Raw genomic sequence first — 16,320 nt, 5'->3', positions numbered from 1 at the left:
TTAGTTTCTACCCTCACTTTATACCCCTCTGTCTCTCTGCACTGGTTCCCATCCCCCTGTAGTGAACTAACCTCCTCACACCTAGCCTCTTTAATTTGATTCCCACCCCCCAACCATTCTAGTTTAAAGTCACCTCAGTAGCCCCCGCTAATCTCCTTTAGAACGGAGTTGAGGAAAAACTTTTTCACCCAGAGAGTGGTGGATATATGGAATGCTCTGCCCCATAAGGCTGTGGAGGCCAAGTCTCTGGATGCTTTCAAGAAGGAGATGGATAGAGCTCTTAAAGATAGCAGAATCAAAGGTTATGGGGATAAGGCAGGAACTGGATACTGATTGTAGATGATCAGCCATGATCACAGTGAATGGCGGTGCTGGCTCGAGGGGCCAAATGGCCTACTGCTGCACCTATTGTCTATTGTCTATTGTCTATTCCTCGGAGATTCATCTATCACTTGCTTGCTCTTGCTCAACCCCTTTCCCCTCTTTATCTTGGATCTCTCCCCCTCTATATTGCAATCATCATGAAGGATCTCAATCCAAATCATCATTTGCACATTTCCCTCCACAGATGCTGCCTGATCTGCTGAGTTCCTCCCGTCTGTTGTGTGTGGCTCTCTATCTGTACCTGGAGGTTCTCGTGCCCCCTATCCTGAACAGGCCTTATTTCTGAGCTGCCAAATACATCAACCCAAAGGGCAGCTTGATAGCATGGAGGGGGCGACACAGGAGCGTAGCAGTAAGATCGGGGTTCGATTCCCACTGCTGTATGTTAGGAGTTTGTACGTTCTCCCCATGAGCACATGGATTTCATCTGGTGCTGTGGTTTCCTCCCACAGTCCAAAGGCGTACGGTTAGGGTTAGTGAGTTGTGCACATGCTGTGGGGTGACACTTGCCGGCAGCCCCAAGCACAGTCTTTGCTGATTTGATTTAACAGAAAGCAATGCATTTCTGGGCACGTGGCCGAGTGGTTAAGGCATTGGACTAGCGACCTGAAGGTCGTGAGTTCGAGCCCCAGCCGAGGCAACATGTGTTGTGTCCTTGAGCAAGGCACTTAATCACACATTGCTCTGCGACAACACTGGTGCCCAGCTGTATAGGTCCTAATGCCCTTCCCTTGGACAACATTGGTGTTGTGGAGAGGGGAGACTTGCAGCATGGGCACCTGTTGGTCTTCCATACAACCTTGCCCAGGCCTGTGCCCTGGAGAGTGAAGACTTTCCAGGTGCAGATCCATGGTCTCGCAAGACTAGCAGATGCCTTTATCTAATGCATTTCACTGTAGGTTTCAACGTATGTGTGATAAATAAAGCTCATCTTTAGCCCTATTGGCCTTCCACTTCCTTCATATGGCCCTGTAACTCTCCCTTCTCAAGAATGTGGAGCTGTGGAATTTCTCATCGCCTTGGTCCAAGCTCCAGTGTTTGGCTTGGAAGACCCTAAGCTTGAAGTGACCTCTCAACCACAGTGCCCAGATGAGAAATTACAGTGTCCTCCACAAGCGCTTGTGGTCAAGTTGGTTACATACGAGTTTCTGCACCGAGATCTCACTAGCTAAACAGCACGGTTAACTGCTGCAGTGGTATGCATGACTCTCGCACAGCAAACAGCCAAGTATTGGCTGCTGTGCACTTCCACTGCACACGGCTGTCACAGGGAGGCTGGCAATTGTCAGCGGCTGAGATGTCAGCATTTGGGGTCTCATAGTCCAAAAGGTCAACGTTCAAAGTAAATTTATTATGCCACCATATACCACCCTGAGATTAATTTTCTTGCAGGCATTCACAGTAACTATGACAGAATCAGTGATAAACAGCACCACAATGCAGAAGGACAAACGACCAATGTGCAAAAGACAACAATCTGTGCAAAATGCAGAAAAAGAAAAATATATAATACATAAATAAATATATACAGTAATTTAATAATACATACTGAGAACACGAGTTATAGAGTCCTTCAAAGTGGGTCCATAGGTTTTGGAATGAGTTCAGTGTTGGGGAGTAGGGTGTGAAGTTATCCACACTGGTTCAGGAGCGTGATGATTGAGGGGCAATAACTGTTCCTGCACTTGGTGGTATGAGTCCTGAGGCTCCTGAATCTCTACCTCCTCTTGATGACATGCCCTGGATGGTCTGTTATTAGCAGAGAGATGGCAACCAGGAACCATGAATAGGGAAAAGTTATACCTGGCGTACAGAGGAAGGAGCTGGGTCTCTCTGATAGGCTCAGAACTTTGTTATTCTTGTGGCTGTATTCTTTGTTAGAGTCACAGGGTCATAAGACACAGAAACAGGCCCTTCAGCCCAACTTGGCCAAGCCGGCTAAGATGATCCGCCCATGACAGTCCCATTTGCCCATGTTTGGCCCACAACCTTCTAAACCTCTCCAATCTATGCACCTGGCCAGGTGCCTTTTAACTGTTAATGTACTTGCCAAATACCTTACAACATTTCCAAGGATGTTGCCAGGACTTGAGGAGCTGAGTTATGGGGAAAGATTGAACAGGTTCACACTTTATTCCCTGAAATGTAGGAGAATGAGAGGAGATTTGATGGAGGTATACAAAATTAAGCAGGGTATAGATAGAGTAAATGCAAGTAGGCTTTTTCCCTCAGGTTGGCTGAGACTAGAACCAGAGGTCATAGGTTAGGAATGAAAGGTGAAATGTTTAAAAAGGAACCTGAGGGGAGGTTCTTCACCCAGAGAGTGGTGCAATTGTGGAACATACTGCCAACCGAAGTGGTGGATGTACTTTCAGTTTCAACGTTGAAGAGAAGTTTGCATATGTACATGGATGAGGGGGGTTTGGAGGGCTATGGTCCAGGTGCAGGTCGATGGGACTAGGCAGAATGGACTAGATCAGTGGTCCCCAACCTCCGGGCCGCAGACCAATACATTGCTGCGAAGATTGCAGTGGTGCATCAGTAGTTGGGACGCACCCAGCTCATCTTTAAGAAAAAAGCCAAAATAAACAAGCTAATTAATTAGGTGCCACCCGGCACGTATATGTCGGCCCAGATCAGAGATGATTCACCTCTGATCTGGCCTTACATTTACAGGCCGGGCGGCACCTAATTAATTAGCTTGTTTATTTTGGCTTTTTTCTTAAAGATGAGCTGGGTGCATCCCGGTTACCGCTGCACCGCTGCAATCTTCGCGACAATGTATTGGTCTGCGGCCCGGAGGTTGGGGACCACTGGACTAGATTGACCGAAGGGCTGTTGTACTCTATGACTCAACCAAATCCTCTACATATACTGATCACCCATATATGTTAAATCTTTATTTAACCTGGAGGAGAACTGCACTCCAAAGGCCATGTTGTTTTAACCCTTCCCTCCCTCATAGCTCTCCATTTTTCTGTCATCCATGTGCCTTTAGGAGAATCTCTTAAACGGCTCTAATGCATCTGCCTCTACCACCACCCCTGGCAGGTAGGGCATTCCATATACCCACCACTCTCTGTGTTAAAACCCTACCTCTGATATTACCCTTATAGATTTCGTCAATCATCTTACAGTTTCAAGTTCCTGAGTGAAGGATCTAACCTGGACTCAACATATCAATGCAGCGACAAAGGAGGCATGACAGCAGCTATATTTCATTAGGAGTTTGAAGAGAAAGACACTCGTAAGTTCGTAAAGTTCTACAAACGTACCATGTAGAGTATTCTAACTGGCTGCATCACCGTCTGGTATGCCGGTGTGGGGGTGGGGGGGGGGTGGGGTGCAGCTACTGTACAGGATCGAAATAAGCTGCAGAGAGTTGTAAACTTAGTCAGCTCTGTCCTCTGTAATATCCAGGACATCTTCAAGGAGCGACCCCTCAAAAAGGTGATGTCCATCAGTAAGGACCCCATCACCCAGGTCATGCCTTGTTCTCTTTGTTATCATCAGGGAGGAGGCACGCACTCCACAATTCTTTCCTTCTACCTTCCAATTTCCAGATGGACATTGAACCCATGAACGCTGCCTCACTACTTTTTTATTTCTGTTTTCATACTACTAATTTAATTTAACTATTTACTATATATATATATTTACTCACTGTAATTCAGTTTCAGATTTTTTTCTATTATATTTCATTGTACTGCTGCAACATATGCTGGTGATATTAAACCTGACTCTCATTCTGATTCTGAAAATTATGCCCCCTTGTATTAACCATTTCCACCCTGGGAAAAGACTCTGGCTGTCCACTGTGTGTGTGTGTGTGTGTGTGTGTGTGTGTGTGTGTGTGTGTGTGTGCGCGTGCGTGCGTGCGTGCGTGTGTGTGTCTGTGTGTCTGTGTGTGCGTGTGTGCGTGTGTGTGTGTGTGTGTGTGTACGTGTGTGCGTGCGTGTGTGCGTGTGTGCGCGCGTGTGTGCGTGTGTGTGTGCGCTTCATAAACCCAGAGCTGTGAGCAGGAAATCCTCAAGAAAATAATGCCGCTTAAATCATGGGCTGCTTTCAGGGGAGGCAGGCAAGAAAGTAAGTTATACATGGCTATCAGGAAAATAGATTTCCTTTTAAGAAGCCCTAAAGTGCTACCATACTATTGACCTACTTAATTCACCAGGGCATGTGTTTACACAACAAGACTAATTAGCCCAATGCAAATATAAAGAGCTCTATGTACACAAATGAAAAGGGCACACACGCCTTTCTCAGCACATGTTTCCACACAGATACTGTTGAGTCATTCACTAAACACTGATGTGACATTATTGGGGCAGGGTGACTTGTAATCTGAAGGGATCAAAGAACGCACTGGCACTTCGAAGTGTTGACTGTGCATTATGAGAGAATCTCTTAAAATACGTCAAACAATTGACCTGCTATTGAGGAATAGAGTTTACCCACATCGCTCCTTCAGTTGTTTCCATGTCGCCTGTACACTGAGGTCACAGGAACCAGAGTGGCCCATTCAGACTTCAGAGTTCAAAGTTTGGAGTAAATTTTCAGAATCAAGTTTAATATCGCTGGCACGTGTTGCAAAGTTTGCTACTTTGAAGGCAGCAGTTTAATGCAATACATATATAGCAAAAAACGGAATTATAGTAAATTATATATATATTAAATAGTTAAATTAAGATAATTAGTGCAAAAGCAGAAATAAAAAACAGTAGTGAGGTAGTGTTCAATGAGTTCAATGTCTATCTAGATATAGTGCAGAATAGGCCCTTCCAGTGTTTCAAACTTCGCCGCTCAGCTATCTCCTGATTTAACTGAATTACAGGACTATTGACAATGACCAATTAGCCCATCAACCAGTACGTCTTTGCACCGTGGGAGGAAACTGGAGCACCCGGAGGAAGCTCACATGGTCATGAGGAGAACGTACAAACTCCTTACAGGCAGCAGTGGGAATTGAACCTGGTTGGCTCTAGTGTAAATTCACAAACACGAGGAAATCTGCAGATGCTGGAATTTCAAGCAACACACATCAAAGTTGCTGGTGAACGCAGCAGGCCAGGCAGCATCTCTAGGAGGAGGTACAGTCGACGTTTCGGGCCGAGACCCTTCGTCAGGACTAACTGGAGGAAGGGTTAGTAAGAGATTTGTAAGTTGGAGGGAGAGGGGGAGATCCAAAATGATAGGAGAAGACAGGAGGGGGAGGGATGGAGCCAAGAGCTGGACAGGTGATTGGCGAAAGGGATATGAGAAGATCATCAGCCTAGGGAGAAAGAAAGGGAGAGGGGGGAAGCCCAGAGGGTGGACAAGGAGTATAGTGAGAGGGACAGAGGGAGAAAAAGAGAGAGAGAAAAAAAAATATAATAATAATAAATAAATAACGGATGGGGTACGAAGGGGAGGTGGGGCATTAACTGAAGTTGGAGGAGTCAATTTAAACGCAAACAACAGGAATTCTGCAGATGCTGGAAATTCAAGCAACACACATCAAAGTTGCTGGTCAATATTCATGCCATCAGGTTGGAGGCTACCCAGACGGAATATAAGGTGTTGTTCCTCCAACCTGAGTGTGGCTTCATCTTTACAGTAGAGGAGGCCGTGGATAGACATGTCAGAATGGGAATGGGACGTAGAATTAAAATGTGTGGCCACTGGGAGATCCTGCTTTCTCTGGCAGACAGAGTGTAGGTGTTCAGCCAAATGGTCTCCCAATCTGCGTTGGGTCTCACCAATATATAGAAGGCCACATCGGGAGAACCGGACGCAGTATATCACCCCAGCCGACTCACAGGTGAAGTGTCGCCTCACCTGGAAGGACTGTCTGGGGCCCTGAATGGTGGTGAGGGAGGAAGTGTAAGGGCATGTGTAGCACTTGTTCGCTTGTCACAGGTAAGGCAACACTTGGGTATGGGTACGGAATAAAATGTGCATAAATACAGAAACGTTTGCATGTATTTACAATACTCTACCACCAAACACATCTTTACCTCCCCGCAACTCTGCTTTCCACACAGATCACTCGCTCTGTGATTGCCTTGTCCATTCATCTCTTCTCACTGATCTTCCTCCTGGCACTCATCTCTGCAAGCGGAAGAAGTGCTACGCCTGCCCACTCACCTCCTCCCTCACCTTCATTCAGTGTCCCTGACAGTCCTTCCAGGTGAGGCAACACTTCACCTGCCAATCTGCTGGGGTCGTCTGATGTGTCTGGTCTTCCCGATGCGGCCTCCTCTGGATTGGTGAGTCCCGACGTAAATCAGGAGGATCGCTTTGTTGAGCACCTTCACTTCATCCACAAAAAGCGAATGTCCCAATGGCCCAACAACTTACTTCCTATCTCCATTCCTATACCAACATGTCAGCTCACAGCCTATTCCTCCGCCACAATAAGGCCACTCTCAGGTTGGAGGAGCAACACCTCATATCCCATCCTGGTGGCCTCCAATGCCATGAATATCGATTTCTCCTTCCAATAATATTTTTCCTCCTACCCTTTCCTTCTTTGATTCCCCACTCTGGCCTCTTAGCTCTTCTCCTCACCAGCCTATCATCTCCCCCTGCTGCCCTTCCTCTTTCCCTTTATCAGCCGGCCACTCTCCTCTCCTGTCATATTCCTTCTTCTCCAGTCTTCTGCCCTTTCCACCTATCACCCACCAGTCTTCTGCCCTTTCCACCTATCACCTACCAGTCTTCTGCCCTTTCCACCTATCACCTACCAGTCTTCTGCCCTTTCCACCTATCACCTACCAGTCTTCTGCCTTTTCCACCTATCACGTACCAGTCTTCTTCCCTTTCCACCTATCACCTACCAGTCTTCTGCCCTTTCCACCTATCACCTACCAGTCTTCTGCCTTTTCCACCTATCACCTACCAGCTTCTCACTTCAGCTGCCCTCCCTGCACCCACCTGGCTTCACCTATTACCTTCCAGCCTGTTCACCTTTTCCTCCATTCTCTTTCTTATTCTGGCTTCTTCCCCTTCCCTTTTCCATTCCCGATAAAGGGTCTCCGCTCTAAAGTCGACTGTCTATTCATTTCCAGCGATGCTGCCTGACCTGCTGAGTTCCTCCAGCATTTTGTGTGTGTTACTGACTATGTTTTTTTGTGTGCCGCACTCTGCCAGAGCCTCGGCGACCTCTTTTTCAAGTGGTTGCCTTGGAGGAAAGATTCTGTGAGTGGTGCCCCACGTCCTTCTCACAGCACAGTTTTTTTTTTACGGGGCCGAGTTGCGAGCTCGACACTCAACCCGGCACGGATGGAAAGCGTTCCCGGGAGCGGCCCGACTGGATTCGAACTCAGGAACCTTCGCTCCGGAGTCTGGCGCTGATGTCAATGCGCCACCAGCCGACTGACTATTTACAATGTATGAAAGGTGGGTTACAGTGTTTACAGTGCAGTACTGTGACTGAGGTCATAGACAGAAGGGGGTAGGGGGCTAACTAGAATGGTTGATCAGATTAACTGCCTAGGGGAAGAAACGTTCAGGAATGTGAAGGACTGCAGAGCCGATTAAACAAAAGAGTATTGGATGTAAAAGGGTTTGAAATATTAAACTGTGGTGTGTGGAGCTTTTCGAATGCAAGTTCTCCACTTGCTCAGAACTTAACTGTTTTGCAGCCCTGGTCTCCCAGGTAAGTATTTGCAAAGCCTCTGAAAGAAACCTGTTTCCAATAACTATTAGAGCTACTTTACTGAAAAAATAAAAAGTTTATGTCAGTAAGGATCTTACAGGAGTTGGGACGTTATGTTATGTTGGGATGTTGTTCTAACTGGTGTGGAGGGGCCACTGCACAGGATCAGAAAAAGCTACAGGAAGTTGTAAGTTCAGCCAGTTCCGTCATGGGCTCTAACTTTCCCACCTTCAAGAACACCTTCAAAAAGTGATGCCTCAAAAAGTCAGCATTTGTCACGAATGCCCCCCCCCGCCAATCACTCAGCACTTGCCCTCTTCTCTTTGCTACCGTCAAGGAGGAGGAGGTACAGGAGCCTGAAGACCTACACTCAAAGTTTCATTAAATGCTTCTTTCCCTCTGCCAGCAGATTTCTGGAACGGTAATGTAAACTTCACTGGAATTTTTTTCCATCTCTTTTTTCATGACTTATTTAATTTATTTTTATTTATATATCCATCTTATTGTAATTTATAGTTTCTATTATTATCTATTGCAATGTACTGCTGCTGCAAAACAACAAAATTTCACAACATATGCCAGTGATATTAAATCTGAATTAGCGATGCCAAATTCAGAGAATTGTGCGCAGTTCCGGTCACCTACCAATAGGAAAGATAACTATAAGATTAAAAGAATGCAGAGAAATTTTACAAGGATGTTGTCGGGACTTGAGGGCCTGAGTTATAGGGAAAGATTGAATAGGTTAGGATTTTATTCCCTGGAGTCTGGAGAATGAGGTGAGATTTGTTATGGTGGCTGTCAATCATGTCCGATGACAACAGGAAACCTGTGTGGGAGAGTTTTTAAAGTGGAAAACCATTGCACTGGGCTAGTTCCACTCTCTCGATTTCAGAAGTCTGGGTCCAGTCATACAAATAGAGATATACAAAATTATGAGGGTTATGGATAGGGCAAATGCAAGCGGGGTTATTCCACTGAAGTTGGGTGAGGCTAGAGCTAGAGGTCATAGGTTAAGTGTGACAGGTAAAATATTTAAGTGGTTCCCTTTATGGCTGATCTACAAACAGAGGCTGGAGCGAGTGTGGAACAAGGTACCAGCGGAAGTGATGGATGCAGGTTCGATTTTAGTCTTTAAGAAAAGTTTGGATAAGTACATGAACTCGAAGGGTATGGAGGATTATGTTCCAAGTGCAGATCAGTGGGGCTGGGCTGAATAATAGTTCAGCATGGACTAGATGGGCCGAAGGGCCAGCTTAGTGCTGTAGTGCTCTATGATTGTATGACTATGACTCAATAAAGAAACAGTTACAAATGTGGATGAGATTTGAAAGGACGGTCGTTTATGGGTAAATGATAAATCTACCTTTAATGTTGTGCCAACACAGAGATAACATCTTATCAAAGAAATGGTTCTCTGCTTGATCTACAGGCTGTGGTGATAAAGCTCCCCACCATGCAATGGATGGATTGCATATTGAATTACCTCAGATTGCACTAATGTGAGAGAAAAAGACACTCTAGGTGCCTCTAGGAGAGCTTGTCCTATAAGAGATTTTGAGTGAGCTCAGGCTTTTCTCCTTGGATCGAAGGAAGACACGAGGTGACTTGACAGAGGTGTACAAGATGATAAAATGAGAACATTAGGCACCTTTTTCCCAGGCAGAAATGGCTAATAAAGAACCATATTTTAAGGTGTTGTTATAAGGTATGGGCGGGATTTCAGAAGTAGTTTTTTAACACAGGGCATGTTGGATGTGTAGAATGTGCTATCTGAGGCATTTCTTCTGTCAATTCTGCCAGATTTGGATGTTGGTATGTAAGTGGCTTGCACCTTACACAGGCTCACAGGGTGGGTGAGTCACCATGCCAAGCAGACCAGTGATCCGATTTGCCAGTCATAACCTCCCCACCAGACCTTTAGTCACTCCCCAACTCTGCTAACCAACAAAAGTTTGATGCTTGCTTGAGTTGGTGCATCTTTCAAAAGAACGTTATGCTGGGGGCGGTGGAGGCTGATACAATAGGTACATGGATGAGAATGAAATGGAGGGCTATGCGCGAAGGAAGGTTAGGCTGGTCTTGGAGGAGATTAAAAGGTCAGCACAACATTGTGGGCCGAAGAGCTTGAACCGTGCTGTCATGTTCTATGCAAATTGATCTATGTTCCAATGTACCCAAGCATGTTGAGTCCTGGTGAGGGTCTGGGTGAGTACTATTGGCTCTTCATTCCTCTCCAGAGGTGCAGACCTGTAGCGCTGATCTCCTCCAGCATTTTGCGCAGATGGAACTAGCTCGCTGGGCAAAGCAGTCAGCATGGACGAGTTGGGCCAAAGGGTCTGTTTCTGTGCCGTGTGACTCGGTAACTCTACAGCACAAGAACACAGGTCCTTCAGCCCAATAACTCTGAGAAGAACGCCCAGGAGGGACAGGGATCAACAGGTGGAGAAGACCAGAGGGAACGTGCCTATCAGGAGGCGGTAACTTTCGCCTAGGGTATTATTCACAAGATATAGGAGCAGAATTAGGCCATTTGGCCCATCGAATCATCATGGCTGATCCATTTCCCTCTCAACCCCAATCTCCTACGATACCATGAGATACAGGGATTTATTGTCCGATCTAAACGTCAGTGATGAGAGGTATGGAGACATCTGCCTGCTGACAAGATGCTTTCATAAACTGCTACCTGTTGTAGCTGCAGTAGTAATCTCGGATCAGGACAGGGGTTGACTGCTAGTACACTGCCAATGATGCTCCAGACATGGCATTTCTTCCAGGCTGGAGATGGAGATCTTTGAGAGATCTCGCACTTGCCATCCACTGCGATGTAAGAGAGAAAGTAGAGGTTGTCCACTCAAAGTTAACCAGCGACATTTGGGCGGCACGGTAGCACAGCGGTTAGTGTGACGCTATTACCTCACCAGTGGCCCAGGTTCAATTCGACTGCTGACTGTGAAGTGTTGGGACGTTCTCCCCGTGACCACGTGGGTTTCCTCGGGTGCTCCAGTTTCCTCCCACATCCCAAAGACGTACCGGTGAGTAGGTTAATGGGTTACAAGGGTGCAATTGGGCAGCACATGCTCATTGGGCTGGAAGGGCCTGTTACCATACTATATCTCCAAATAAAATAATATTTCATTTTCTCCTGAAACCCATGGGAACGCAAGGAGAATGTGCACTGATCTCTCGACCTTTCACCTCTCTGCAATCCAAACACTTGCTGGTCTTACGCAAAGCGCTGGAGGAGCTCATCAAGACAGCTGAAGTGCTGTCATCCTGAAGCGTCGGCTGTCAATTTCCCTCCATGGGTTCTGCCTGAAACGCCAAGTTCCTCATTGCTCTTCAGCCCACGGTTTTGCGCTGACCTACAGTGCAGTGCAGAAGTCTGAGGCACATATATATAGCTGGGGTGCCGAAGACTTTTATACAGTACTGCATTTGTCAACGCGGAGCGGAGAGAAAAGTCTGCAAATCTGGCGGGAACAAAGGACGTTGGGAATGGTGAGGGTGGAGCACTGTAGGAGGGGTATGGGACAGGTAGCAGAGAAGGAGTGCCAGGGCGAGCAGACACACCCAGCCCTGAGATGCCAGGCAAAGTTCCAAACAATTGGTTTATTGATCATTACAGAACATCTCTCTGGTGCTTCCCAATCAGGGATTGACAGAGTCTGATTTTGCACTTCCTCACCCTCATTCTTCATCTTACCTCCCCAACATGCTCACTGTGTCTTTGACATCCTCACTCAATTGTACCCACTATTGTCCAAACTAAGCATCAACAGAGACATAACGGAGATGGCTTAAGATGATCAAAGGAGGTGCAAGGAAAGGATAAGCTGGCTAAAAGAAGGCAGCAGAACTTGAAGAATAGAGCAGAGGGTGTAAATTGGGAAGTTAAACTGGGGTTTAGGACATAAAACAGTACATCATATTAAAGGATCTTCAGCCCACTATGTTGTGCTGACCCTTTAACCTACTCTAAGATCTATTTGGTCCTTCCCTCCCACATAGCCCTCCAACTTTCTTTCACCCAAGTACCTATCTAAGAGTCTCTTAAATGTCCCCAATGTATCTGCCTCCACCACCAGCCCTGACAGCACATTCCACGCACCCACCACCCTCGGAGTAAAAAAAGCTATTTCTGACATTCCCCACTATACTTTCCTCCAAAGTACTGCCCTCTTGTATTGGCCATTTCCACCCTGAGACAAAGTGTTTGGCTGTTCGTTCAGTCGATGGCTGTTAACTTGATAACCTGTTTTTCTTTGGACAGAGGGAGGAAACCCATGTGGTCACAGAGAGAATGCACAAACTGCTTACAGACAGCAGCGGAAATTGAACCTGGGTTGCAGGTGCTATAATAGCGTTACGCCAACCACCATACAACCGTTTTGCACAGCTCTATCAAGTCGGCTTCCCTGTAGTTTCCTGGAGAACTGATCTGTATCGAGTGTGTGTATTATTAAGGTCCTTCTGGAGTTCAAAGTTCACTGCTGAGTATTTTCCCTGAGATCCATTAGTTCCTCTAAATGTTGCACTACGTCAAGAAATTGCTTGATTTCACCCTACCAAGATTTGTTTACTTTACTAATAGCTATAAGTTTATAAGACCATGAGATATAGGAGCATAATTGGGCCATTCAGCCCATCAACTCTGCTCCACCATCTATCACGGCTGATTTATTTTCCCTCTCAGTCTTACAGTGTGTATAAAATTCCAGCCTATTTCTCCCCATTGCCAGCCCACACTCTTCAGGCAGTCACCTTTGCATTTTATCATCTTTTCAGGTCTTGTAACTCTTGATAAGTATTGTTTATGTCTGAACATCTAAGTGTGGACGTGGAGAGGATGCTTCCTATAGAGGGAGAATCCAAGACCGCGGGGCACAGCCTCAGAATACAAGGGCATCCCTTTAGTACAGAGATCATCATCGTAGCTTGTCACACCAGCCAGCCAGCCACTCTGGTGTTGTTTGGTTGATGTTGAGCTGGTCAGTGTCAGCTAAATCAGGTGAGAGCGGGCAGTTGCGCAGAATGTGTTCAATGTTCTGCAACTTTTTGCCACACCCATAGGATTCGCTGGTCTTTAAACCCCACTTCAGAACAGAGATGAGGAGGAATTTCTATAGCCAGAGAGCAGGGAACCTGTGGAATTCATTGCCACAGACGACTGTGGAGGCCAAGTCATTGGGTATATTTAAAGTGGAGGTTGATAGGTTCTTGATTAGTCAGGGAATCAAAGGTTATGGGAAGAAGGGAGGAGAATTGGGTGGAGAAGGATAATAAATCAGCCATAATGGAATGGCAAGGCAGACTCGATGGCTTAATTCTGTTCTTATGTCTTACGGTCCTATGCTCTATGTCTATGTTATGTTAGGCGTAGGTGATGATCCACATCAGGCGTACTGTACGTTAATGGGATGGTGGAACAGGTATGAGGGGCTGGAGAACTCTCTGTCCTGACCCATACATTTCAATCTTTCAAACCACACAGAGCAAGGCATTTACCGTATTTTCCACCGTCCTCCCCGTTGGCGTTAACCTTTTTGCCCAGCACCTGGACGTGCTTGCCGCTGGTCCGGCTATAGAGCTGGTAAATTCGGATTTGCTTCCGGCTCAGGTCATCCGAGTGTCTGGTGTGGTTCTCCACATAGGTCCTGAAGTGTGCTGTGGTCTGCCTGGAGTCCTGTTAACTCAACGAAGAGAGCACAGACAAGGGTAAGGAGCTGATTGTGACAGGGTGGGGACGATGAGGGACAGATAGACTAAATGATAATCAGATTGCAAGTAAGATAGGGTTTCCATTGTTCATTACATTTGGTCATAGTATTTTTAAACAAAGTACTTTTAAAGTGAAGCCACTGTTGTGCACATCGTTTCCCTACCCAAACTATACTTTCTCTTTAGCTTGTCTTGAACCCAAAACATTTTCCTCCATAGATGCTGCCTGACCTGCTGAGTTCCTCCAGCATTTTGTGTGTGCTTCATGAGAGAGAACCTGGCTGAGATGTCGAGGTGTAGGGATGGACAGTAGTTTTTTGATCGACTCTAGATCAAGGTCTCTTGGGGGCTTTGCTGTGGCTTGCCTGGTGGGGAAGGGGGCGGGGGGGTCAGTGTTTTTGCTGGAGCAATGGGGGAGGGGGAGGAGGGCTTTGGGATTCTGACATTTCTGTCATTCATTCTTTTGGGTTTTTCTGTTTCATGGATGTCTGCGAAGTGTAAGAATTTCAGGTTGTATACTGATAACATTCTCTGATATTAAATGGAGCCATTGATTTGCTGTATCCTGCATTCTGTTTCACGTTTTACTACATTACAGTACAACCATTAGGTTATCGACAAAGATTAGCTTTATTCATCATATTTACATCAAAACATGCAATGAAATTCATCATTTTGCGTCAGTGACTGACACAATCCGTGGATTGTGCTGGGGCAGCCCGGAAGTGTCACCTTGCCTCCGACTCCAACACACTCTCAGTGGCCACTTTATTAGGTACACCGGTACACCTGCTCATTAACGCAAATATTTAGTCAGCTAATCATGTGGCAGCAACTCAATGCATAAAAGCATACAGACATGTTCAAGAGATTCAGTTGTTGTTCAGACCAAACATCAGAAAGGGGAAGAAATGTGACCTAAGTGACTTTGACCATTAAATTATTATTGGTGCTAGCCGGGGTGGTTTGGGTATCTCAGAAACTGCTAACCTCCTGGGATTTTCACGCACAATAGTCTCTGGAGTTTATGGAGAATGGAGCAAAGAAACCAAAAAATATTCTGTAGGTGAAAACATTTTGTTAACGAGGGAGATCAGAAGAGAGTGGCCAGACTGGTTCAAGCTGACAGGAACGTGACAGTAACTCAAATAACCATGTGCTTCAACAGTAAATTTGAACTTTGAATAGCTAGACTATTGTGTTGTCCGTACACTACCATCAAAGGTGTGTGGTAAGATCAAAGCGCTACAAGTGAGATTTCAGAGCATATGTTTTTTAAGAGAGAGAAGTAATGCAAGAAAGAATTTTCAAGTTTCCGAAGCGAACTTCAAGAATTATTTCTGCGGACTATTTTTGAACTATTTTCAAAACCTTTGATTAGCTGTTAAAGTACAGATGTTGGCTAATATATTTTGGATGTCCAATCCCTATACACCTCCATTCCCCATGAAGAAGGCCTCAAAGCCCTCTGCTACTTTCTGGATAATAGACCTCACCAGTTCTCCACCACCACTACCCTCCTCCGGCTGGCAGAACTGGTTCTCACACTCAATAACTTCTCTTTTGGCTCTTCCCACTTTCTTCAGACCAAGGGTGTAGCTATGGGAACTCGCATGGGCCCCAGCTATGCCTGCCTCTTAGTTGGTTATGTGGAACAGTCTGTGCTCCAAACCTATTCTGGTATTGCTCCCCGACTTTTCCTTCGGTACATTGACGACTACATTGGTGCTGCTTCCTGCACGTCAATTTCATCGACTTTACTTCTAACTTCCACCCAGCCCTCAAATTCACTTGGTCTATCTCGGACACTACTCTCCTCTTTCTCGATCTCTTGGTCTCCATCCCTGGAGACAGACTGTCCACTGACATCTTCTACAAGCCCACTGACTCTCATAACTACCTCAACTATACTTCTTCCCACCCCGCCACATGCAAAAATGCCATTCCCTATTCCCAGTTCCTCCGTCTCCGCCGCATCTGCTCCGAGGATGAGGTTTTCCGTTCCAGGACATCTCAAATGTCCTCTTTCTTTAAGGATTGTGGTTTCCCTTCTGCCGTCATCAATGATGCCCTCACCCGCATCTCCTCCATTTCCCGCACTTCGGCTCTCACCCATCCTCCCAACACCACAACAGAGACAGAGTTCCCCCTGTCCTCACCTACCACCCCACTAGCATCCGGATCCAACACATTATCCTCCGCAACTTCCGCCACCTTCAACAGGACCCCACAACTAAGCACATCTTTCCCTCTCCACCCCTCTCCGCCTTCCGCAGGGATCGGTCCCTCCGCGACTCCCTGGTCCACACGTCCCTCCCCACGGATCTCTCACCTGGCACTTATCCCTGTAAGCGCAAGTGCTACACCTGTCCCTACACCTCCTCTCTTGCCACTATTCAGGGCCCCAAACAGTCCTTCCAAGTGAGGCAACACTTCACTTGTGAGTCTGTTGGGGTCATCTATTGCATCCGGTGTTCCCGGTGCGGCCTCCTCTACATCGGTGAAACCTGACGCAGATTGGGGGACGTTTCGTCGAGCACCTCCGCTCCGTCCTCCACAACAGACAGGATCTC

At 46.4% G+C, this 16,320-nt stretch overlaps 1 protein-coding gene across 1 annotated transcript in view; it reads right to left on the bottom strand.

The window, feature by feature from the left end:
• fgf24 (fibroblast growth factor 24) overlaps positions 1-16,320 on the bottom strand; it is a 156,261-nt gene that overhangs the window by 30,722 nt on the left and 109,219 nt on the right. Inside the window, exon 3 of the mRNA XM_072257015.1 lies at positions 13,535-13,712. Within this exon, the coding sequence (XP_072113116.1) occupies positions 13,535-13,712 (178 nt within the window). The remainder of the gene's footprint in view (positions 1-13,534; positions 13,713-16,320) is intronic.

This window comes from Mobula birostris, chromosome 4 (genome assembly GCF_030028105.1).
Source record: "Mobula birostris isolate sMobBir1 chromosome 4, sMobBir1.hap1, whole genome shotgun sequence".
NCBI classification, from domain to species: domain Eukaryota; kingdom Metazoa; phylum Chordata; class Chondrichthyes; order Myliobatiformes; family Myliobatidae; genus Mobula; species Mobula birostris.
Note: the sequence above shows the minus strand (reverse complement) of the source record. Positions and strands in the feature narration are given on the sequence as shown.